The sequence below is a fragment of the Saccoglossus kowalevskii genome, chromosome 21 (assembly GCF_978046115.1).
Source record: "Saccoglossus kowalevskii chromosome 21, keSacKowa6.1, whole genome shotgun sequence".
Taxonomy (NCBI): domain Eukaryota; kingdom Metazoa; phylum Hemichordata; class Enteropneusta; family Harrimaniidae; genus Saccoglossus; species Saccoglossus kowalevskii.
The window spans coordinates 18,120,312-18,146,334 of NC_140661.1; the positions used below are offsets into that span (position 1 = coordinate 18,120,312).

Sequence of the window (26,023 nt, forward strand, 5' to 3'; positions counted from 1 at the left end):
TATTCTGTCACTGGCAACTTTGAAACAAATCTGTCTTAGAGGTGACTGCAGACAGACATGTAAAACAGAGAAACATTTTAAATAAAAACATAAATACAGGATGCACACCAGTAACTGATAATCAGTAAATCAAATTAGAAAAAAAAAATTGGGAAATGCATGTCCAAAAAAAAGGACCCAAATTGGATATTTTTAATGACTAAAATTCGGACAAAAAAATGCGCATGTCAACTATCATTGTACCAATCGGTCAAAACATGTCTGAAAAATGGCGCCAGATATGCAAAACCATGAAATGCTATTTGGAATCAAAATGAAAAAAAAAACCCCATCAAGCACCAAACTATCATACCAAGTTTGCATCAAATCATATACATGTTCAAAAAAGGTTTTTTTTTTAAATGGCTGCTGGTTAGCCATTTTGAATTGAAATACATGTATAGAAAAACTGGATCAGGCACACAACCATCATACTAGGTTTGAAACAGATCGGTCTACCAAAAATTATGCAGATTAGCTACCAAAAACTATAAAAATGTTTAAATGACTTCTTCTATGACATTGTTTTGTAAACATGGCTGATATAGATCACATGCAATGGGTTGACCTTTATTAGTTTTGTTGATAAGGTAACAATCTTCAATTACGTACATTTTTTTTGTCATTTTTGTTAAAAAAAATTACATTTTTGACTTCTTGAAAACTACCAGCTAATTTGCTTTGATACTTAGCATGCAGGTTTCTTGGGTAGACCAATGTCAGATTTGTTCATATTGTGATATCTTCAATTCTCTATTTTTAGCAAATGACATTTTGGTTAAAAATGCTATTTCCGATTTCTTAAAAACTACCAGCCAAATTGCTTCTGATTTCAATGATGCTTAGTGATAATGCGCAGACTTGATATGGTTTCAGTGCAAATCTGTGTATGTTACCAACATATGAATATATATAATATGAAACGACATTCTTTTTTGGCAAAAACCGTTGAACAGGCCAATTGGCCTATTTTTAGATCCAAAATAGCAACAGGGCACCTGTACCTAATAAGATTCTAGCTATGTGTAAAATTTGAAGAGAACATTCCAGAGATCAGAGATACAGGTCCAGACGAACGCATGGATGCAACAAGTCCATGTTTGAGACTTCGTCTAAACTGGGAATAAGTTTAAAATCAAAGAAAATCAAGGGGCCACACCAGTTTAGTTTGTGCAGTCTTTGTGTAAATTTTGAAAAAGATTGACATATGGACAAATTAACAGTCCAAACATTGCCTGACAAATTTTACAGAACTATGCTGACTACACAACATGTAAGGTTGACGCCTATTTGCAGTTAGCACCAATAATTGTTGATAATTGTGAAATACTGATATTTTTACAAAACAAACTTTCAAGTAGCATAACTGAACAAATGATTTCCAATGCACCATGCAAGATACATTTACATGGTAAAAATGAAACTGAACACTCATTGAAAAATCAACTGTGCCTCTTGAGTAATCGCAATGCTCCATTACCGGACTATATCTACACTAAATATCTTTATTCTAGTCAAGTCTCCTTGTTCTCCTAAAGTGTTCCAAGAACTTTATGCAATCAACATTTTACATTCCTTTGATCTCAAAGAGTTTTGAGACTTGTTCGCAGATCATGTGATATCAATGATGAAACCCCGATCAAGCTGACACATCCTTGTCAATTCTAGAATAGAATGGCGTTGATCGACTATTTTGCTCTATAATTAGATCATGAATATTCATAAATTGATCATTGTGCAGATCTTGTGTATATGGTACACCTGCCATTCCAAAAGGTCAACACTCATAAACGTGTGTACATCGAGTCATGTTCTCGAATTTTAATAGCGTACTCCAGGGGATGGTCCCACCATCTCATCAAAAAATTATTCCAGAAAGTTGACATGTCGAATATATATATAGTTAGTTTGAGGTGTTTATTTGTGGACATTTTGTTCACATTACTTACTTACCAAAATATGAATCATTAATCACTGACATTTAATTAGTATAAGTAACATAAAATGTGACAAAATAAACAATAAAAGTTTTATTGTAAACAAAAATCCATAAAAACATCAATATGAAGGGATGCCAGATAGACAGACATAGACAGGCAGGCAGACAGGCAGGCAGGTACTGTTTTGATCTTTGAGAGTCACTGATATCATGAACTACTAGTAACTGGGATAGTAGTTGATAATACCAATAAAATCAATAATATTATGTATAACATCGATGCATTATATAAGCAATTCACAGTTGCCATAATTTATAGGCACCAGGGAAAACTTGAAATGTTGGTAGGTAAAAATATTGTCAATAGACGTCCGACTTTTGACACCACATCAACTTTGATACTACTAATAATCAACGGCAATCTGTGAGACACTTGCAACATTATGTACTCACTTCTAAAGATCACATTTGATATTTGAACACAGTTGTCTGGATATTGATGCCTTTTCAACAGTTTCCTATATTTCAAACATGTACAACATCGTGTGGTAACGTCATATAAAAAAGGGTCTATACTTCAATTGACTGGGTTACAGTGATGAATTACTCGGTTGCTTTAGACTTTGTCACAACAATTGAAAGTTAGTGTATTGACAAAATAGTCCTCCAATGCTTCATAGTTTTTTTTTTTTTATCTTTTTCCTTTCTTCTTTTTCTTTCCTTGGCCTTGACCACCAGCACTATCACCACCACTTGACTTTTGTGTCCGTGTTTTGAGCTTTGGAATAGTGTCACAACAGTATAGTAAAACTGACTTTTCTGAAAGTAGAAATGAAAATTAGTTTCATGACTGACAAAAACATCATTGAATGTCTCGACGTAATCAACACGTACATCATTGATTAATTTGTTTCATATTACCGGTACTTACTGTTTGGAAATTGTTCGTACATGGAAGCACCATCCTCATTTAACATTTTTATTCTGATACGCCCTCTAGAGTTGACATCTCTGTTAGGATCTCTTGGATACATTTTATTCTACAAACGATCAGAAAAATTGCGTTAACCCCATATTTTGCTTCCCGGACAATTATTGAAGAGGAACCCAGTTTTTCAGGCAAGCTGGGGTCCAATTTCTAATGAAGTTATCCAGAGTCAAATTTCAATTTCTTAAAATTTTGTAAGTGGGACTCGTCTTGCCGAGACATTAGCGCAAACCCTGACTGATAGTCAATGAAATCATTCTTGTATTCGACTGAATTCACATTCACAGTGGATCATCAAATATCAAAACACATTCATGCACAATGTGTCATGTCTCATGAGTGCATATAGTTTTCCAAGAATCGCACATAATTTAGTCCACCAAGTTGGACCAATTAAAATCTTTTTCATGTCATTGCATCAGTACATTCTATTCCATGAAAGTTTTTTTTCATATAAAATAATAATAAATGTATAATCAATTCCAAAGGACAGTTGAAAACAATCATAATCTCCACGCTTTAGTAGATGCATGGCAGATAAACATTTTATGAATATTTTATAAATTACCATGAAAGCTGTTCACACCTTCCTGAAATGTACTAACATAGTACAATGTAATTCCTAATTACCTCAACACCTATTAATAAACCTGCAGCTAATAATACATCTTTTATTTCATGTGCTGTGGGATTCTCAATTGATTTTTCTTTTGATATTCTTCTCCCCTCGGCTATTGATTTCTTACTGTTTATATAAGCCGGGTAAATGCAGATCCACCTAATGAAAACAAAGGAAAACACATATTAATCAAATTGATAACAACACCTTGCAACGCTTTTCATCAGAAGCCGATAAATCATTGCTACATTCACTTTGAAATTATTATTTCAATGGAGGAATTTATCCCCGTACTTTGATAAATTTACTTCCTACTCTAGTTTTAGTTGTCTATAGCACAGTACCTCTATAGCCTAACATGTAGGTGTGAGTAGCGCCCTCACCGACTGAACGGCACCATACCTCACTAACGCCTGACAGAATAGTGTATATCTCGTTGGCAAGATCAATACTGCCAATTCAAAAAGTGTCTTCTTGCAATGAGTTTCAATGAATATTCATTTTAGTGGCCATGGAAACACCGTTAATCAAAGCTGTGTTTGCATTGCCATAAGTTTTCAACAAGATGATAAACATTGAACGGAAATTTGCCAGCAACTTATCACACATTATGTCAACAAACAAATAAACTCTTTGATGGCTGTCACTATCTAACATTCCTGAAATTTGATTGGTATCGACAAAAAATCGTTGGGGAAGTCTAAACTACATCGTTCTTTAATCGTACATCAAAATTTAAAATCACACAAGCTAAAGTGGATGCAAAAGTGCCTGAGTTGAAGCACAGTCCCTCTATCCCCAGTCTGGAAATGAAATGCAATCTATTGTACCAATGCTTGTAGTGGGTAAATAAACTGTTGTCATCTTCCAATAAGTATTATACCATCTGCGAGGTGACCCAAATAGGCATGCATATAATTATATTATATTAATTTTTCTAACCACCAAACATATTTGTATGACTGATTTAAACCATTCACACATAATTGGCGCAAAAACTTAAGCGTTTTTGTGAAAACTGTAATGGACCAAGTACAAAATGAAAAGCATAAAATCATTCTTGTTACGACATTTAACTTTATTCTAGAACATATGCCATTTTCTTACATATTGTAAATTGCTCAATTATGTAAAAACATTATTAACTCGTTAACCAAAAAAGAAATGTCACGTTATCTTTACGGTTAAAATAAAGAATTCTATTCTATAGAGATTAACATAAATATTGAAAAAGGCTGCCTAATAAACTTATTCATAAAATGGGTTTCATTCTTGCCAAAAACATGAAAATTTTGATCAAACCACTGTGACCGTATAACTCGTATAAGTCACCACCCTTTGTGAAATGCCATTATGAGCGTTGAGACAATAGAGAGTTTAAGGTTTGCGTACGTAACGGGAACGTAACGTGTTGTTCTAATTGCGTTTGCGTTACGTTCTCGGGTGTCGGAAAACGATTAAGTACAAGCGTCCACAACGAGAACGTAACTGAAACAGAACCATGTCAATTCATCTCTCACTTGGCAACCATCTATCCAATCAAATTTGTTATGTTATTTCACGTCCCGAAACTGAATTAGTAGTTAGTTCCAATACATTTGACAGAGCTCTCGCTATTTCCACCCACTCTGCTGAGGTCCCAGGCCTGTTTGTCGAATCCTCTTTCAGCAGATCAATGTCATGCTTTTTCAGTGGGTGTAAGTATCAGCTAAAATACATCCAATATTTCTTATCTCATCAAAAATATACAAAATCACTCCAATATAAAACGTTTTATCAATGTCAGTGAAAATTAATCAAAACTGATAGCGAGAAAAGCTCTCGGAAATCAACTACGAGTCAGTCACCTTTATCACGTTCAAAACGACTGCCGTACGACCAGGCAACCGATGACGTAATTGGTTCGCGCGGAGAACATGCACCAAATAGTGACGTATCCGTTCTCGTTCTGTTCTCGTATGCGCATCTTAATGTCTCTAATTTAAACAAGCGTTTTCAGATTGGGACTGTGACTGTGGTAAAATGCAATAAATGTTAATTTCTGTCTGTTCTTTGAGTTTGAGGGTGCGTATTTGCATACAGTGGAACTCGGCCAGGTCATAACAGTGAACCATGGCCAGATGTAATTGCGTGATGTGAAGTGGTCGAGGGCTGATGGGTAATGGGTCAATAATTATCACTTTATTTCATATCTGTTTTTATAAAGTGTAATTCAATTTTCAGATGATATATCTGCCACACAAGACGCTCAGTGATGCTACCCCTTCACTGATATGTTGTCGATTTCAATGACGTACACAGACATCACTTCGGCGACCGTCTGGCTCTGCTAACTAAACACCTGAAATCCACACTTGCCGACTTTTATCGCCGGTCGAGTTTAAATCTGGCCGAGTTCGTATTTTGGGCTACTCTGCTGACAGTTCATGTTTAGGAGGACGCCAATCCCACTACATTCGCCCATGTTCCCTATGTGTGTACCACATTTGTGGTCTGAACGGACAAAGAGTTGAAAGATTCCATCAAAACAAACGAAATACGTGTCGTTCATTCAATCCATATGGAGTCGCTGAATGACATCGCCTAGTTCCACGCTCTCTATCGTGTCAAACTAAAAAAAAAACACGTAGCCTATCACAACATAATCATTACAATTACCACATGATTTCGAAAAAAAAATATCTTACTTCTCCTTTTTCGCCTGTTCTATCGTAACCGGTCTTCTCGCCGATGGACTTTCCTGCTGGGTCGCCATTTTGGAATTATCCTCCCGCAAACGGCGAGACTATAACGAGATCTCGCAAAGCTTTATTTACAGCGGGCGCACTTTTCTAGACACTCCAATGACCATTTCGCTGGTTCCCGGCGTCCTTTGCGAATGGTCTTGTGGCTTGGTACGCCATGACACTTGAGGCGGGAACCAGCCAACAATGACCATACGCAATAAAGTTACATACCCGCTCCCGGGACACTTAATCAAAACACCGGATGTAAAGTGTTTTGATAGGTAGTTTGTTGAGATAATAATATTAGCGTTTGCCAGGAACTCATCGTCCAGTCAATCTGTCCCTTATTTATCCTGTGGGGGGGGGGGGAGATTTTGTGGGGGGGGGGGGAATCCATGACAATGCTTGAAAACAAAAATTCTTCACTATATGCATGTAAAACAAATCTGAAACTTTCAGACCCCCTGAAAAAATCAAGACAAGACAGGACAAAAAATAAAATCTTTAAAGAATGATTTTTATTGATCCTTTCCCTTAACAATTTTATCAACTATGTTGTTTAACAGTTCTTTCACAATGACTTTCTGCTGTATTTCTGTATAAACTGTCTCTAACAATGCATTTATTATCGATAGGGGTGGTGGATTGACGAACATCTTACCAACTGAGGGCAGTATTGTAATAGCTAACTAAATACGTAACAGATGTATTATTCCGTGTTAAAATATTTCAGGTGTGATCCCGATAAAAGTAAACACGGAAATAATGTTAGAATACGAAACTAAATACGAAGAAAGCCTATGTCGATACAGCACTCAAATTTATCCGTAATTGGATTATTCACTAGTGTGATGGTGCTGTTTCGGGTTCTTTGTTGAACCTTCATCAGTCGGAACAGTACTTGACCGAATCGACGTTAATACTTCCATTATACAATTTAGTTAAAATGGAAAGTAATTTTTCGTCGTTTCGTGTGTCGTTTTTAACGAGTTTGTCAGTACGTAGAGTAAAACTTGTAAATTTGTCTTTCAAGTTAGTATTTCTACGAAATACAATAAGGGGAGGATTTGGAAAAATTTATTGAGTAACTGATCATTCCGTCCCAGTTTTTTAATAGGGCTCTTTTGAGCTAAGACCCTTGTATATAATGCTGAATGCAGTTGTGAATATTGTTTGCCCTTCACGTAAATTGTTGATACGATTGTCATGTTCATTGAAGAGTATTTTTTCGATATCATTATCGCACAATTTTTCAATAGATTACGTTCATGTAAGAAATCGTTTAGATTATTACATGTTCGAGCATACCGAATGGTTTTGCCTTTAATAAATTCTTTGAATACTGATGTAGGGTGACAAGAATTACGTTTCAAATATTGAAACGTTTCCGTTTTCTTGGTGTGCGTTTTCACGTCTAATATATTCAGATCATGGAAGCGTTGTCCTTTATATAGATCAAGGTCAAGGTAAGTACGTGACTTGTGTCCTGGAGTATTCAAATGTGAGCCGGTATTTGTTATGAAGCATATTAGCTCTCTGAACAAATTTGTGTAATTCAGATACGGTACTTTTGAATACCATGAAGATGTCATCTCGAAAACGATACCAAGTTTAATATATCGAGCATCAAGTAGTAAAATTCGATTTTCCAGTAGGTGGAATGTAATGTCAGCAATCTGAAGATAGTGGTCCCATGCTAACTCCACATGTTTGGGTATAATATTCATTATTAAACTCGTATGTGTTTCTTTTCAGAATGATTTCAAGGAGTTTAATTATATATTCCAAAGGTGGTGGTTTCAAAGGACTATAATTGTGATTGTAATTCGATTGCATTGCATTAGCGGTTGCTCGGATCGCTTCTTCGTGACCAGTATTCGTATATATTGATACGACATCCATGGTTACTATGTTGCCTTTTAACGATTGGAATTAAAAAGTGGTAAACCAATTCTGATATTTTCTCTGTCGGACCAGAGCAGCCACTGACTGATTATTGGTCTACCGACGAATATACTGCCCTCTGGTGGTGGTTTGTGTACTTTATGCAGTAAATACCACCGGGGCGTTCTAGCTTTGTAGTTAAATGGGTCTGTATATTTATACTTGTCGTAATCGATTAATTCCAGAGTGTGTATTTCTGTAACAAGCTCATGGACCAAATTAGGTGTAACTATGGTATCGTTACCACTAATTTTTAGTATAGTATTGCTCGTTGTTTAGTTGACGAAGGCTTTCATACATATAGTGGAGGGGGGGGGGCAAGGGTTATTTTCGTTCAACGTAATTGCAATATTTTTTTGTTCGTACAACGTAAATAGAAAAAATAAATTCCGTAATTCTGTAATCACCGGCTAGACGTACAACGTAATCAATCAAATATTTTTTTCGTACACTGTAAAAATGTGCCATTTTTCTCGTTACGTACAAGAATTTACATCCAAATAAAATAATCGTAAAAAAAATCCAGGGAAATTACATTTCAGAAACTGTAAAACGACTAGATGACACAATTCACTACAAAATTGACTGTCCAAGACGTAAAAGGCCCTCTAATCGAACGAAGAGCATTACGAGGGTAATATGCGCATGCGTCTACACACGGCACAGTAATGGCGGAGCATTTGAGTCGGAGAGCTTTTTGGACCATTCAATGCTCCATTTTTTAACATTGTAAACTGTAAAAACGTCTTTTTTTCCTTGTAAATTGTAACAAGCCCTTTTTATTTCCCGTAAAACCGTACCAGCTAACCCCCTTGCCTCCCCTCATAGTAAGTTGTATTCATGATTGCAATGCCACGACATTTGTTTTATTACAACTGTGTTATCATGATTTAGTCTACTTATTGCTGCTCTTTCGGCAGAATTCACGTTTTGTTTGGGTTTATTGGTAGTAATTTTGGATATCTCAACTTTGGTTGCCCCAATGTAATTTTCGAGGCTACTGTTATGCGAGTCTGGTGGGTTCCATGTTGATTTCATTTTGAAAGGATGTTGTTGAGATTGTTTATTGCGCATTATATATTTGATACGCATTCTCCTAGATAGCATGGACATGTCTCTGAGCAAAGTGTGATCGGTTGGTTTAGGTGGGGTTGGTATAAATTCGAGTCCGTTGCCAAGGACAATGACCTCTGTTGGGGTTAGAATTTTACTCGAAAAATTCCGAATAAAATTTGAGACAAACTGATCAGACAATAGTTTATTTTAAGTCAGTTTTGCATTGTATCTCTTTATTCGTTTGCATCTTGCAATGTGTTTCTTAGTTGAGAAGTGTCTATTGCGTTTTGTGTTATTGATTGTATGGACAGAGTCCATAGTAATAACGATAGTTCTCTTTTGGGAGGATGTGGTGGCCCTGAAAAATGTACTAGTAGTTTGGTTTGTGTGCCGAAGCACTGGTCCATTTAAGGCTAGAAGTGCGTTTCCTGCCCTTTCGGGGGCCCTGTACTCTTTTCTTCGATTATTTGAGGAATTGCCTTAGTTTCTCAGAGCCTGATGTTCCTCTCCAACCAGGCGTTTGATATCTGCAAACGCTTCCTTCTCCTCCTTTACCAGAATGGTCTGAAATTTTTTGAGGTGGATCGGTAAATAAATGTCAAGTAGTTTAGTACTGTTTAGAAGCCTGGTTTGGAAGATTGTAGTTTGGAAGAGAAAAGACATCAAGGAGGCGGACTGGGCGAAAAACAACAACTGTTGAGTGCAATACAAGAAAATAGAGACAAGGTCTGCTTAAAAAAATCCATATCGGATAGGAGGGAAAAGGGTAGGCTTCATTTCAATCTTCCTGGCCCACCAGGATATCAAATCGTCCGCCCCTTAGTTTCACCTCCACACCGTCACCACATACCAGTTTCAAATATCCTTCAGATCTCAGACAAAATTCGATAAACTAAGCGATTTCTTGTGTAACCTTCATTCGACGGCGGCCGCTACTCATCTCGGAACGTATCCAACCGATGCGATAGAAATGCCACACAATCCTTTGAACCGTTGCCCTCGCTAGTCCAACTTCCTCGGCGATCATTCGCAGAACACGAATGATCCCCATATTAGTTTCTTCGTCTACGCGCTTAGACATAAATAGCAATAATTGTTCAAATTCAGAAACTGCATTCAAAACTAATCTCGTTCCCACGAGGGTAACTTAGGCAAATTCATTTTATGTTAGGGGCATTTTAAAATATTTGCATCAACTAGGTTATTTTCGCAAAACTTTCAAAATAAAATTTATTAAATGAAAGAGCTTATGTATGCCTGAAATAATAAAGTGTCCGATATCAACGATGAGTACTAAGTAAAACATGATTGTTTGATGAATGTTTGACTGGACGCTTACATGATGTAATAGTTGAACCCATCTGAAACCCTGGTCCGTTGTTTTGATTAACTGTCGCGCAGACGGGTATGTAACTTTATTGCGCCTACAACGGGTACTGAATCGTCTAGGAAAGTGCCTGGGGATGTTGCAAAGTCCCTGGGTAATTGCGTACCAGGTGCGGGAGTTAGGTGTATGTAAATACCTTGTGCCTTCTGTAAGATAGTTATGTTTGCCGCGGAGATTTGTGGGTATAGTCTTATGACGTCACTCAATGGTTCAAAGGACGGAGCGTTGTCGCGCGCATAAACAAAAATGGAAGAATGAACCATTGTCTTCCATTTCCTGACTAATATCTTTCTCGTTTGCTTAAAACTGTTTTCCATCCATCCTGAGAGATAACACTGCCTCGTGCTAACTCCCGCGCCCGACATATTGACAGACAACGATGGCGTCAAGAGTGAGTAGAAAAGAGTAAACATCACACAGTTATATCTATCTTAAACGAAGTGCCAGACGGTTTGCAAAATAATATTTTTTTTTGATAATCTTACAGAACTATTATTATAGTAACTATGTGGCTGATCCTGACTCTGACTCGGACTCAGACTATGACATCGATGAGCGCGAACACCATGACTATATGCTTGGGATGCAGGAGGTCATCCATCAGGGAGTACATCACAGCAAAATAAAAACTGGAATCAAGAGGCGTCCTGGACATTACACGGTATATTGATTTTAATAGTTTTGTATTTTTCTCTCAATCTAATCATAATTCTGAAGGTTTCATATTCACATGCACTTTTCATCGAGCGTTGAAATAAAGACTGCAATCTTTTTATCAATTTTCCTTGAAACAACTATGCAAAACTATTATTTCTTGGAACATTTTTAACTGTGTTATGACTTGGTCTTCAACAGTTGGACATTTGTATATTGAAAGTCTCACAATATTTGATGGGGGTATTAAAATGAATTGAAATGAAGTTGTACACATGTAATTTCAAATAATCTAAGAATTTAGGATCTAAATTCTAATTCCATATATACTATTTAACAATGTAGCAGAGGGTTGTGGAAAGAAAATACACATTAATTATTTTCATAAAAAGAACTGAAACCATATCAAACTTATAGATTTTATGAAATCTAATAACTTAAAATTGATTTTATGTCAGATACAATCTTCATGTGGTCATGTGATCGCTAAGTAAATAAAACCTTTATAGAAGATTCAAATGAAAACTGAAGAAATTGAAAGGGATACCACATTTTTTTTATTGGGAAACATAACAGTCAGTGATTTTGGACAACTTTTAAATTCATATTTTTGCATTTTCACTAGAAAAATGTGTTAGTTTTTACATTTAGATAGTAAAATCTTCAGAATGCGTGAATTAAAAAAAAATCGCTATGACTGTTACGTTCATATATTCATACAATATCTGAAAAAATTAAAAAATCCGACGAGTGCCTGCTGAGAAGTACTTTTTTGATTGAACATTTTAATGTCACAATTAAAACAAAGGTGTAAATTACTTTGCATATAAATAGATGAATAGTTGAATTTATACAATATTTAAATGGTCATGACATCCTCTTTGTCCAATGGTTTGATGTCTATAAATTGTAGATGAATTATTAAAATTATTTCATATTTGACTGTGTGATTATTAATTATTTAAAGTACATGGGAATGTACAAATTTGGTCATCAAAACAATGCAGGTTGTTAATATTGACCACTGTTTTACAGCCATTCTGAGAATTATTCGGACAGTCAGTTAGCAATATATCTTGGAACTTTGCAAAACACTTGGGTCGTTTTCAATTTAGACTTGATGGCGCTGTTGTATTGGCACACCCATAATTGGGATCATTCCATTATTTTGCTAGATGCGGGTAAAACTCTGTTTTCAAAACGACACACATTGGTTACCATATATTACCAGGTTATATGTTGTATATGCATTCAAAGTGTTATTTTAAATTGTTATAACCATCTGAGTCCACCTGACATAGCGCAATTTACAAAACAACTCCCGAGTGTTGAGTAACCCCAGGTATTAATGAACTCGTCGTTGGCGAGAAGGCTCAAAGTAAAGTTTATTAGCGGGATTTTATACCAAGGTGGGAGAGTACATCAGGGATACACAGACGGAATCTTGATTATAACGGTTTGATGGACTTTGTCAAATCAAAAGTGCCTTTCTTGAGCGAATAACTTTTTCAACTGCAGTTTGAAAATGACTGGGTATGACGACCGTTATTAAGTCTAGTCCGTTTTTGTAACAGGTACAACTGACTAAAATTAGCGAGGGGTTGACATTTTTCGACAAATTTAGCAACACCCAACTTGTGATTTTCAAATTTACTGAAAATAATTACAATATAAATATAACACATAAAGAATGGTTGCTGTAAACGCATGCTAGATAATACTTGCAATTCACTATGTCGACAACCCCTATGAAATAGTAATCCCAAACCACGCACCCATCAATCAAGTGGAGCCGACAAGTCTAGATTGGGCAAAGACCAAAGTGTTTTGCAAAGTTGCAAGTCATTTTGCTAACTGACTGTCCGAATAATTCTCAGAACGGCTGTAAGCATGTTACATTTATGTCAGAGCTTTGAATTTTTCATAGAACAATTAGGTATACTTATATTAGATTTTATAAAGTATAGAAAAATCATTTTGATCAACATGTGCCAAAAAAACTAATACATCCTTTAAAATTGTTTTAATTGCTCACTACATGTTGAGTGGTTTTTCATTGTACTTAGCTGTGTCTTGTCCACAAATTCGTTACGAAAGTTGTTTATAGTTATAATCCTGCGATATCTCTCAAAACCCCTCTCACATATGGATCTGTTGAAAACACATAATACCAAGGTGGGTCACCATAGAAACATCATCCATGAAAATAACCATCAATTATGAATAGAGCACCATCTTATTTATCAGCAATAATGTCACTAAAGTTACTGAGGTCACTAAAGTTACAATCTAACAGATGCCGGTCAACTAATGCGTCACAAACATCATGGCAGGTCTGTGTTTTTTGTTGAATCGATCGAGTGATAAAAAATAATCGTTCCAAATAAAATTGTACTTTTATTTCATATCCAAAAACAAAAAGTAAAATTTGTTGCATGGCATCATGACTGAGTGAGAGGAATTATTGGTATAACTGGTGTAGAAAATAAGTTAATAAGATCATGAAATTCATGAACATATCCTGGCTAAAACATTTCAAATGCGCTTCATTTAACCTTTTACAAGAGACATTAATATTGCCACAAACAATTTATTTGTTTCTGTTTTTAGTCTGCAGCATTTGCAGTTCGAGAATGTTTCATTTTTTAATTCAAACTCTTCTAAATTGTGAAACATAATATTTTGACTCCAATAAAAAAAAATTATTTGCACTGTGACCAAGCTCATTAATATTCATTGACTAATTAATATTCATATAGCTCATTAATATTCATGAGTGACCAGCACTCACATTGAGCTGGCGAGATCCATGTGAGAGCATACTTTGTGGTATTCTCATGATATTATTATACATTTTTTCCTGACCGAATTAGCAAAAGAAAACGCTTTACGCTGTGTTGAGTAACAGGATTCTATTTCTGTCTTCCGCTATAGTGCTTCTGTCAAAGTAAACAATAGAATGAAAATGAAAAAAAAACAGTGAAGAATAATGTTTTTTTATTTTATCAGATTGGCACGCGTCTTAATGCACCCAAGGATGGTGGTCTTGATCATTTCTACAATGGAAAACACTGGGAAATTGATATGGAAAAGCCATTAGAAAGAACCACTAGGGGACTGACTTTGTCTGCTGTTGCTGAGTAAGTAAAAACTTCCAAATTTACGTTTTACAAGTCATTTATTCGATTATAAGAAACATTGATTTCAGATTGGCAATCAAATTACTAAACATAAAATGTGTAACAAAATACTGATGATAGTGAGATGCGGAATTGTTTGAGTTGCAAACACCGAGTTGAACATGCCAATAATTTAGAAACCACGCCCAAATTGTAACTCTCTGTTCAATTTCCATTTAACAGAACTTTGAGTTACGAGCAATATACATTTTGGTTAAACGTCCACATTAACATGTTAAACGTCCTCCACATTTACAGCAAGTCTCAGAAGTATTGGGGCAGCCAATTTGCAAACTCGCTAGCGAATTGGCTAACTGCTTTGGTTTTGACTGAATGGTTTGCTTTTGAATCTCGCTGGTGCCGTCCTGTGGTCACGCCCACTCTGGGTGAATCTATATAACAGTAGGGGGATGGTCATCATACTTTAGTTGGATAGCGATTTCGCTTTCAAATATACCAGGGAAAGTGTGTTCGTATACAAAGGAATTGTCCATGCAAAAACGATGAATCAAATTTTATTAGCGGTTGGTTTAATGTTACCCCAACGAATCGTTTGGATGTGAAAATTTATTTTCTCCCTGATTTATAGGAAACTGTTTCTCAACTTGTCTCTTTATTTAGTTTCAATCAGTGTTCAAGATGGCTACCCCCATATAGTAAATATATGTGGATTAATTGCATTTATCATATTATCTCTTGTACTCCAGCTGACTGTGGCCATTCTCAGGCTGACCAGGGAGACTACTTTCACATTATCACGCCTCGGATTCAGAGGAATCCAGACATGTGCAATATAGACTCGCCCAGAGTTGACGCGACCATGAGTCTGCATCAGCAAGATTCAAAAGCCAACTGTTCCGTCAAAACCCAAGCAGTTAGCCAATTTGCTAGCGAGTTTGCAAATTGGCTGCCCCAATATTTCTGAGACTTGCGTAGTAACTTGAACTTTCATTGACAGTTGATTGAACTTCGAGTTACAGGCAACATAGATTTTGAACATCAAGTTACAATTTGGGCATAGTTTCGCAAAAGTGGTTTCTAAAATATGTGCGTGATCATTTTTGTAACTCGATGTTTTCGTAACTTGATGTCCGTAACTCAAACAGTTCAGCATCTCGATGATAGTATGTTAATTGGCTGCGGTTTACATTACCAAGACAAAATCAAGTTACGCACTTGTCAATCAGGCAAACTATGACCTTGCCTTTGACAAGTTTGTAGATAACTTGTTTGAAGCTTAAGATTATTTTCTGGCTCTAAATCTATGTTCCTTTAATAGAATGGTTGAAAAGGAGCAGCTGAGAAGAGTTCGGGAAGATGCCAAGATAAGGCAAATGGCATGGAAAGTCCTGTCTGAGCTGAATAATGAATTCAAAAACACCATTATAAAAAGTCAGGTAAACAAAACAATTTCTAGTTTTATTGCACTCTATGTATTTCAGGAAGAATTATATTTGTACATTTGAGTAGCAAATTTGTAGTTTTACTAGTTTGGGAATAATTTTTCACTATGGGGATGGGATTTCAATTGTTCACAAGTTTCTTTGATCTGCTCTAGAAGTAGAAGGTGATTGATAAAGTTCAGCTATTTTCATACAAAATGATTGATGTTTCACAATTTCAATTAGACAAAAAAAAAAGTGAAATACTTAAGGTATAAAAGAAGCTACTGTAATGGTTAGTTATGCACAATCAATTAATTTAAAATGTTGAATTTATAATGTACCCTACATTATTACCATACATTTTGTATTGATTTAAGATGGCCAACTGGTGGCCATTTTGTTTTTTCATGATGATATGCTTCTCTGGCAAACAATGATGTGTTCAAAGTTGGTGCACTAAGCTGCTCCTCCAGTGTCTTAACCCTATAAACACCAAAGCCATGATTAGTCAAATTTATAAAATTTTTTTAGAAAAATACATGCAAATAGTAGCGCCAAAATAATCACTCTCAAAGGGTTAATATTGTTAATGTTAATTTCTTACTTTAACAGGAGGATCACAATGTTTTCATTGTGGAAGAAGTTGAAAAGGTGGAAGAGCGGAAGAATGATGTGATGGTTCAATTGGGACGTCTTAGAAAGAAGCTAATGAATACGGCAATGGCTGAAGATGAAAGAGCAAGAAGAGTTGAAATGATGAATGAATTGAGTAAGACTGACCAGGTAATAGTGACAGAATCTCATATGTGATGCAGTGATGCAGTCATTTGTGATGCAGTGTGTTCTGTGGTCGTATTTTCACAAGCGAAGCAAGTAAAAATGCATCATTGATACATCACGGTACATCACATGAAGTCTGGGAACATAATTATGTAATATTAACAGAACCCCTTCAAGGCCTTGAAAATTTGTCATAAAATCACAAAATTGATCTTAAAAAAAGAGTGTGAAAGAGCTGTATTTTCTCGGCATTTTCACAGCCTTGCAATCACAACCGGTGAAAACAGAAAACTCTCACAAAACTGTACTTTGGGCTAGTTGTGACCCTTGCATGTGGAACATGTATAAATTTGCTTGTTGTCTCATAGTCAAATTTGTGCTATTCCTCAACTTTATAGCTGTTTTACTGGCTCTTCTTTACAGCAGCTCGCTCGAACCCAGCCCATAGAAATACATAGTACAATGTTGCATGTCTTGGCAACATAAAACATTCTGTGACCTAGCTCCACTCCCCAAGAATAGGAATCTTGTTTTTATGAATTCTGTTGATGTTCACTTTCAGTATGAGGATGATTTCATACTTGGTGTGTATGCTAAAGCTTATGCTGATGTCAATAGGAAGTGGGCTGCAGTACAGAGTGACTTTATGGATGCTATGAGTGATCTAGATGTAAGTATTACATAATCCTTCTCTGATTGTATGAATGAATCATTACGATCCACTTTCCAGTTCCCATTCTGGTGACCTAAAAAATGAAACTTAATTAATTACATTATAGTTCCTGTTAGTCATTCTGTCAAGTTAAACATTTTCAACTTATTCTTCAGACTGTCAATAAAAGTGCTTTCAAATTTTCTATCTTTGAATCTCAGATTTTAATTTAAAAACTTTTTTTTGAGTGAATGTATTTGTTCCTTTTTAGATAAATTTGATTTCTCCTCCAAAACTGTCAAATTAAGATCCTGCCTTCATCTTGGGTGGTGTTGCTTTCGATGGGTTTATCATGGTTGCCTCAAGGAGGTTTGCGCTGAATTGAGTACATTTTCATTGTACTTCCATTACCGGTATTATGTGTTCATGCCATCAGGATATTGAAAATGAAAAATAAGAAAAACGATCGAAATTGTCACGAAAAATGGTTAAAATTGGCATTTTTAGTCTGGATTCTATGACAAGCGTATTTTGCTTTGTGACATGGGATAAAAATTATATTTTTGTTGATATGAATCTTAACATTGCTAAAACATTTACGTAAATTAGTTTCCAATATTATAATAGTTTTCCATCATAAACAATTAGAAGTTATTGTCCATAATGCATTGCATATATGTACAGTAAACAGTATTGTAAAATTTGTATTGCCTCAAACTCCCTTGATATGCCTGATATATATCGTGTTGAGTGGTGCCCTTTTGAAAGACCATATGCACCATGCAGGTGCTGGATTCCATGCTACACATAAATGTATGGAGTCTGTGTGCATTATTTTTCCATAATGTAAACTAGGAATCTTTTACATAGCCATGAGGCCTCATACTTGTGCATGCCCCACTGTGTTAAATGTACGTGATTTTACCCTTCGTTAAAAAAAAAAAAAAGAGCTTTCTTATTCAAATTTGTTGTTGTTTGTTATTCAGGAAGTAAGAGATGAGGAGGACCATGAGATTGATGATAGGTACACCGAGATCAAAGATTGTTTTGTACTCAACTTTAAACGTGCATCTACCATGATTCGTATCCAAGTTGCGGTAAGTTTGCATTTATCACATTGTAGCAAGTGCAATAAGAGTGATCAAATAATTTTAGTTTTTTGTTGATCCTTAATTTTAAATGTTAACGAAAGGTAAACTACTTTTTAACAATGAAAGTATAGAAAAAAAAATGACAAACAATTGTTACTATTATTGTTTTAATCTTTAATGTACCATTTAGGCCCAAGCTGAAAAACGTCGTCAGTTGTTGGAAAGAAGACAACTTGATCTGAACACTGATAAAACAAGACGTTGGGGTATGCAGCGAAAGGACCTGACACAACAACAACTCATCCGCCACTTTGCTGCGTTATTGGTAGGTTATTTATTTAACTTTCAACAATTCAGCTAAAAATTGTATTTTCACATCAAAATCATGAATTACTAAATTAGTCAATCGAAATTGTATTGGATCTCTCTGTCTTCTTAGCTAACAGAGTCAGTCATACTACGGTAAATCAATAAAGGACAAAAAAATGGGATTTAGATCAATACACCGTTTGTGGGAGTACATTTTGATATAGCCAAAGGACTTTATAATGTTTTTGTATGACTGAATATACCATCAACAGCTCTCTATGTCCAAAACTAAAATACTGAGATAAACAGAGCTAGAAGTTTAACCTTTTCATCATTAGTCTTTCTCACCCAAATTTGTCTGCACTTTTTTTCTTGTATTCTTCAATATTTCTGGCAATATACTTTTTGAGCCAACAGACAAAATTTGATTAGATTTTCAGTTTTTACTCAAATAATTTGGCTATTTTTGTCCCAATCTTCTGAAGGAAAGTCTATAGTCTATAGACAGGACTATTTTGTGAATTTGTGATTTGTGATTTGTAACTTTCTTTCAGATTTTATTTTTTTGAACAAAGTTTGCTAACAACACAACTTTAAAATACCAGCGAAACAGTATTTTTTGTTGATGAGTTTAATCATTTTAAAGCTATTAGTGCCTGCTTGTATCTTGAATTACTGAGGGACATTTACAATGCATTCTGTTTTTTTTCTGTTTCAGCATCAAGAAGAGTCTACCAAGTTAATTACTATGAGCATGTGTATAAACATCAATAGTATGGTCATGGAAGAAATGGCGAGAAGGTGAGCTAATAGATATTATCACGATAATAATAATGTTGGTCCCAATAGTATTCCACATGATGTTGTGTTAGAGTTGACAAGTATTGTTACTGAACACATGTTCATGTGTCAGTTGACTAGTTTTGAGTTCTTTGAGCGTGTATGACTGAAAATATTTTCATATTTTGCAAACTATTCGTAAATTAGCTGTCAAACCTGCATGTTTGTTACAATACAAAATTGACATGAGCAGTATGGTGCGTAATGACGCATGCATGGTGGCAACCAGAGAACCAGTAATAGTATCTAGACATCTACACGACTGTTAGCAGTTTTTTAGTCCCCGTTTGGACGAAGTCCGAAAACGGGGACTTATAATTCGGTCTAAGTCCGTCCGTGTGTCCGTGCGTCCGTACAGAGTCATATCTCAGAATCCCTTGGACCGATTCTGTTCATTCTTTGCATGTGCCTAGTACTTTATGTGGGACATATGCACATGCAGTGGTTTAGCGATTCGATTCAAAATGGCCGACTGGCAGCCATCTTTTTTTTTGAAAATGTCGTATTTTGGACATGCTTTGTCAGTTTTCATTCAAATTTAGTACATAGATCATACATGTTAGGATACATGCCCCCGACCGTCCGTGAGTTCCTGAGTCTGTCCGTCCGACTGTCTGTGTGTCCGTCTGTCCGTGCGTCAGTCTATCCAACGTCATATTTCAGAATCCTGTGGACCGATTCCGTTCATTCTTTGCATGTGCCTAGTACCTTATGTGGGACATATGCACATGCAGTGGTTTAGCGATTCGATTCAAAATGGCCGACTGTCAGCCATCTTGTTTTTTGAAAATGTTGTATTTTGGACATGCTTTGTCAGTTGTCATTCAAACTTGGTACATAGATTATACATGTTAGGATACATGTCCATGGCGATTTATTTCGCAATTGGATCAAAGATGGTCGACTGGCAGGCATCTTGTTTTTGTTTTTTTATGTGGTATCTTGGACGTGCTCTGTCAGTTTTCATTCAAATTTGGCACATACATGTACTTTATACATATTAGGATGCATGTCCATGACAATTTGTTTCAAAATCTGGTCAAGGATGGCCGATTGACAGCCATCTGACTTTTTGGCCTTACTACTATATTTCCACAATTTATGTACCATTTTCATTCGCATTTGGCACATACATCATACATATCAGTGTGTTTCATAATCAGATCAAAGATGGCTGAGTAACGGCTGTTTTTATTTTGACCATATTACTATGACACGAAACACGTGTTTTGATGTAAATAAACAATCTCTTGTATACGCCACTTGGAACTCAAGTTTCAAGGACACGCTTGCGACAACCCCTCCGCTTTAATATGACGAGCACAAAGAACTTAACGGGGACTGTGTCATTTTCAATGACTTGTTTATTTTAATGTTCTTGGTTGTCACCTCGCAAGAAATATACTTAGATACATTGAAGACACAAATCACTCTTGCATCGTCATCACAAATGATATCAATTTTGCAACTCCACTTTAACTTTATAATCAATGTCCTTCAAGCACCTTAGTCATTGTGCCACATCATGTTTGGTATGGGTCCAATGCGGTGTATTCAAGGCATGTAAAACACATATTCAAAATTCAAGCATTACAACTATGTATTTTAAATCATTTAATTACGTTCATTTTTAACTATTTTTACTTTCTATAGAGATTAACATTTGATATATTTTATTGATTCAGAGCATCCATTAGGGCAGCTGATCGTGCTATGGCAATTGAGAGGATTCGTAGGATTAAGGAAGCTGAGGATGAAGCCATGGGCAGAGTGGACCCAGTCAAAGAGGCACTCAAGGATTACATGGTTCAAATACAGGAACAGATGTTGCTGCAGAAATTCCATGGTCATCGAGTGAGTCAAATTGGTTAAAGGAAATAGGATTTAAAGAAAATAATAAGAGAAACGCAAAACTAAGAAGAAGAAAAATAATTCGCACATTCGTTCTACACCCTTCAAATGGTTTCAAATGTTTCAATCCCTAAGCTATCCAAACAAAAATAAACTGTAAAACCATTTTGACAATAGCTCCATGTTCTGCCTAACTGTTCGATCATAATGAATTGTGGTTTTGCAAAAAATCAAAAAGGAGTAATACTATGTTATCATAATATCCCATAACAGAACACACTTCAAAAACACATTAAAGCATTACTTACTACAGAATTAAACCTTTTACCTTATCAATATGTTATTTTCTTTTATTTCCTCCTTCTATATGTTGTATATTACTATTCTTGGATGTCCTACCTACCTAACTCCTAATTGAATTATTCTAATCATTATTTAATCATTTAACCAGTTGTATTACCATAATATCATACAATAAGTTGGTTCTTGGACTAGATTAGTTCAGACCAACTATTTTCCTTGGACCAAACCAGAAAATTTCAAACACCCTTTTTTTTCATTCTCACATTGTTTGTTTTCTGTTGTATATTTTCCGGTGAAATAAATCAAATCATTTTAGAATAGAAACAGTTGATAATTTGGTTTTATGCTGTGATCATTAACACACAAGTATGTTTTCTTGTAGGTGAGGAAAGTGAAGAACCAAAAGAGAGAACAATACTATCCAGCTGAAAGCCAACAAGATAGTAAATTACGTAATATTCGCATGAAATCACGCCGCCAGTCCTGCGTTATAGTGTAAGTAATATACTGTAAGATTCTTTATTTTTGGTTGTTTTTGTATGGAATTTATTTTCACTGATATTTGACAAGTTGAATGTAAAATTTTGGTAAAAAAAGTATATTCGCTGGATTTTATTTTCACAGAATAATTCAGCGAAAATTAATTCCAAGCGAAAAAAATAGTATTCTACAGTACTTAATATTTGTTTATTTGTTTTCCCCATGACCTGACTAGCTGTACAAACACTACATGCCATTCTAAAAATTTGGCTGAATGCATGAGCAAAGTGATATTTTAGCCAAAGGTGCCAACATACTTATTGTGAGAATAGACTTTCGGTTGAATTAGTGAAGTGTAAGGGCAGCTAAATAAGACAAAATAACTATGTTCACAGTGTATGCCATAGAGGGCGCTCTCCACAAATACTACTCCATGACAATTTTCCAAGACTTTTTTCATTTCAAAGATTTGAATGCGTCTCCAATCTACAAATAGTTTCAGACATTTGCAAAAGGGCATTTTTGTTACAGACTTTGTTATTTGCAATTCGTCACTCCCCACAACCCCATCAAATCAACAGCTCATATTTACCCAAATTTATTCAAAGCAAGTGCATATCTTCAAAAGTTAGTTTACTTGCAAGCAAGTTCTTTCATTAGAACCAACTACAAACAAGGAAATCAAAATGGCGAATAATTATAGTGTATTCAAACGAAAATACCATGTGATACGAAAACTTACAGTCTATTAATGTAAATATAGAAAGTATGAATATTACTACACTTATTTTAATCCAATGAGTGCCCAAATATTATTTCACGCCAAAAATTCAGTGCGAATATTTCCTAAAATTGTTACTAAATTTCATCATCATTTTGGACTATACGGATAGTTTCTTTTAGTTTCATTGAAAGGTTTGTCAATTTTTATGAACATTTCAAGTGGGAGGATATTACATATTATGTAACACATTTTACTTTACTTTTTTGAGGTTACATTATAACTATTATTTTTTTGTCCATTTTACAGGGATTTTTAGAAGAGAGTATCAGATTACAGTTGATTGATTGATTTTGAAAGGATTACTTTGTTGACCATAAGTCAATAAATTGGATATTTATTCGTGATATACGTTGCCTTTTATTTCCTGTGCATACTACTATATATATAATTGGTATATTATGAATTTATTGTAAGATTCCTGGAATTATAAATGAGTATAAAAACTAAAATTGTACTGTGTTGTGTTATCTGTCCTACTTTAAAGAGAAAACAAACTGGCCATTCACGCAGCATTCTATACCATGGTCTAGGTAAGTTCTTACATGTTACATCCATTTCAATGCTATAATATTGAGAACAGGGCCCAGTATAGTATCAACCAAGCTTGGATCATCAAATCTTGAAGAAGAAATATCAAAAGTATACAAGAACACTAATATTGATATGCCGCTGGAAGGTGCTTCCCCTGTTAACATATATCCAGTGATGTACAGGTACCCAGTATATTTAATCATGGATAGGGCTAATAAAGTGTTTGAAATAAAGGGGAAATGGGATGAAAACAAATTCAAAAACATAAGGTGCAGATTCATGTTCTAGGTAACCTATGATGATTTTGTGATACCACCAGTAAATCTAAAATAGACAATTAAGTTTTGAGTTTCCCAGGTTGTGATAGAAAAGAATGGTAGGAATAAGGGTATGAATCAAAAATATGTCTGTATTTCACTAACATTTCGTAAACTTCTACAAATATTGAATCAACATGTTTGAAACAAGACATGGTGTGAATATATTGGGTGTATTGTACATATTGAACATATCAACCATTTCTCAGGTTACCAAGGTAAATTTTATTCAAACTTTGTACCACAATGTTACAACATATAATGTATTTTGTGTATTGATTCAAAATGTCCCGGGAACTAATCTTATTGCTAGGAGTTGCTATTAAGTCTGAAGAAGACCTGGAAACTATGTCATTGGCAATAACTTGTTAGCCTGGACAGACAGGAGGATGAAGTCCGTTTGCTTGTTCTTGTGTCCCATTTCAAAAGTAGGATTTGTGTCAAGATTAAATCCAAGATGTTTTTTTGTAAAAAATCTTGTCTATTTCCGCTAAGCAATAAAAATTTATGGTCAACTGCCAGCCATTTTGTTTGACCAAATCTTTAGTTCTCGTCTATTTTTGCATACTCCTGATTATATCTCAAAGTCACAGTTAATTAATTAACTGTTAGTTAATTAGAATAAAACATGACAACTGGGTTCGAGCACATCAATACAAACAAATCTATCTCGCAATCTAATTCATGATGGTTGACTGGCAGCAATTTTCTTGAGGAAAATCAGCAGTTTTGTATTTTTTTTTTTGCATAATTCTGCTCAAATCCACACAAACCAATTAGGTTTAAACTTGGTACACAGACACAGTTAATAGCTTCTATCTAGCACATCAACACAAGTTAATCTGTGTCCTGATCCAACCCAAGATGACCAACTGGCAGCCATTTTGTTTTACTTTTTGCAAACATAGACAAGCAGTGCTTAACAAATTTAGTTCACATGCATTTGCACAAAAATGAGGCTGTGGTCATTAAAAAACATTTTCTAAATATACATTTTGATAAATCCAAATGGATGTTAGATGTTAGAATTCAAATCGTTAGTGTTAATTAATATTTATGAGATAGTTCAACATTATTCAATCAGTAAGTGCATCATGTGGGTTAGCCGTGGTTTCGCGGTGTTTTAGGTCCGACTGTATACCGACGATGAATATATAATTGACAGACGAAGCAAAATACCCTCCCGGACCCAAAACGCCGCGAAACCACGGCTACATTTGGATATGTAGCCATGCGTGTAGACAACGTTAAAGGGCGGCAGTCGTCACGCCGCGTCCTGTTCGATATGGGACTTATAGCGACGTAAACAACGCGTGTAAAATACATCGTTTATTTACATGAAATTCGAACACGCGCTGCGCGACGACCACCGTGCTTTAATCTCTAGAGCCAATCACTGTTTAAAACTGCAATAGCTGTGATTTTGAACATGTTTGTGTTTTATTATAACCACATAAAGATGACCAAATCTTACCAAAATATCGTCTTAGACACATGGGCACGAAGGGTTGAGTAGTCGCTATTTCCTTGAAATTGGTCGTATGATGTCGCACAACCCCACACTACTAGTATTACGAGAAATGGCACCTACAATCACCAGTGAGAGGCCGTTAGAGAAACGATTAGAGGCTTCTCAGTATGGCATTTCGCCCAGGAGCCCGAGTAAGAGGGTGTCAGTCAGCCAGTATCGTATTCCTTAAAGCGGGAGTGTCGTCACCTGCGCACGCGCGGAAATTGAGTCCCAAGCGACATGCAAAAATGCAAAGGCTCATGGGTAGACAGACGCTTGTAAACAATGACGTGTTTATGGCAATCTGACGCCTGCGAAGGTGACGACTCCCCGCTTTATTAAGCTTTGCTTAACAAAACAGGGTTTCAACAAATGCCGCCCTCTGGCCATATGGGCTTTCAGTGTCTGCCTACATTTCAGCGATGGCCGCTATAAATTGACACTGACAACTCAGGAAATGTTTTAACAATTGGAGAAAAAAAGATTGATAGTTACCACAATTGTTTCTTTAATATTTGAATTTGAATGAAAACTGATGATCGTTTGTTACAATCTTTGTTATAAATATGTTTATAAACAAAGCCCTAGCTTTTTACCTCTCACCGTATTTCATTGGCTCTATAATAAATAATAATAATAATAATAATAATAATAATAAT

The 26,023-nt window shown here is 35.4% G+C and overlaps 2 protein-coding genes across 2 annotated transcripts; one reads left to right on the forward strand and one right to left on the reverse strand.

Annotated features, from left to right (window-relative positions):
* Positions 1-2,054: 2,054 nt before the first annotated feature.
* On the reverse strand, positions 2,055-6,382 carry LOC102802721 (signal recognition particle 19 kDa protein-like). The gene is made up of 4 exons (XM_085495418.1): positions 6,273-6,382; positions 3,597-3,744; positions 2,910-3,018; positions 2,055-2,797 (listed from the first exon to the last, which is right to left on the reverse strand). Exons 1-4 carry the CDS (start codon positions 6,338-6,340, stop codon positions 2,670-2,672), a joined length of 453 nt encoding a protein of 150 aa, XP_085351544.1. The 5' UTR covers positions 6,341-6,382; the 3' UTR covers positions 2,055-2,669.
* Positions 6,383-10,916: 4,534 nt separating this feature from the next.
* LOC102809824 (uncharacterized) lies at positions 10,917-23,455 on the forward strand. The gene is made up of 12 exons (XM_006814277.3): positions 10,917-11,089; positions 11,186-11,359; positions 14,362-14,492; positions 15,811-15,928; positions 16,529-16,699; positions 17,259-17,366; positions 18,335-18,445; positions 18,630-18,764; positions 19,467-19,549; positions 21,274-21,442; positions 22,125-22,237; positions 23,253-23,455. The coding sequence occupies exons 1-12, from the start codon at positions 11,078-11,080 to the stop codon at positions 23,260-23,262; spliced, it is 1,335 nt and encodes a 444-aa protein (XP_006814340.2). The 5' UTR covers positions 10,917-11,077; the 3' UTR covers positions 23,263-23,455.
* The last annotated feature ends 2,568 nt before the right edge of the window (positions 23,456-26,023 follow it).

Coding starts and splice junctions, on each gene's coding strand:
- LOC102802721 (XM_085495418.1), bottom strand. CDS start 6,340: ATGGCGACCCAGCAGGAAAGTCCATCGGCGAGAAGACCGGTTACGATA. Junction 3,019..3,596: donor GTTTATTAATAGGTGTTGAG/GTAATTAGGAAT, acceptor GATCGTTTGTAG/AATAAAATGTATCCAAGAGA. Junction 2,798..2,909: donor GTACGAACAATTTCCAAACA/GTAAGTACCGGT, acceptor TTCTACTTTCAG/AAAAGTCAGTTTTACTATAC.
- LOC102809824 (XM_006814277.3), top strand. Junction 19,550..21,273: donor ATGGAAGAAATGGCGAGAAG/GTGAGCTAATAG, acceptor TTATTGATTCAG/AGCATCCATTAGGGCAGCTG. Junction 21,443..22,124: donor AGAAATTCCATGGTCATCGA/GTGAGTCAAATT, acceptor GTTTTCTTGTAG/GTGAGGAAAGTGAAGAACCA.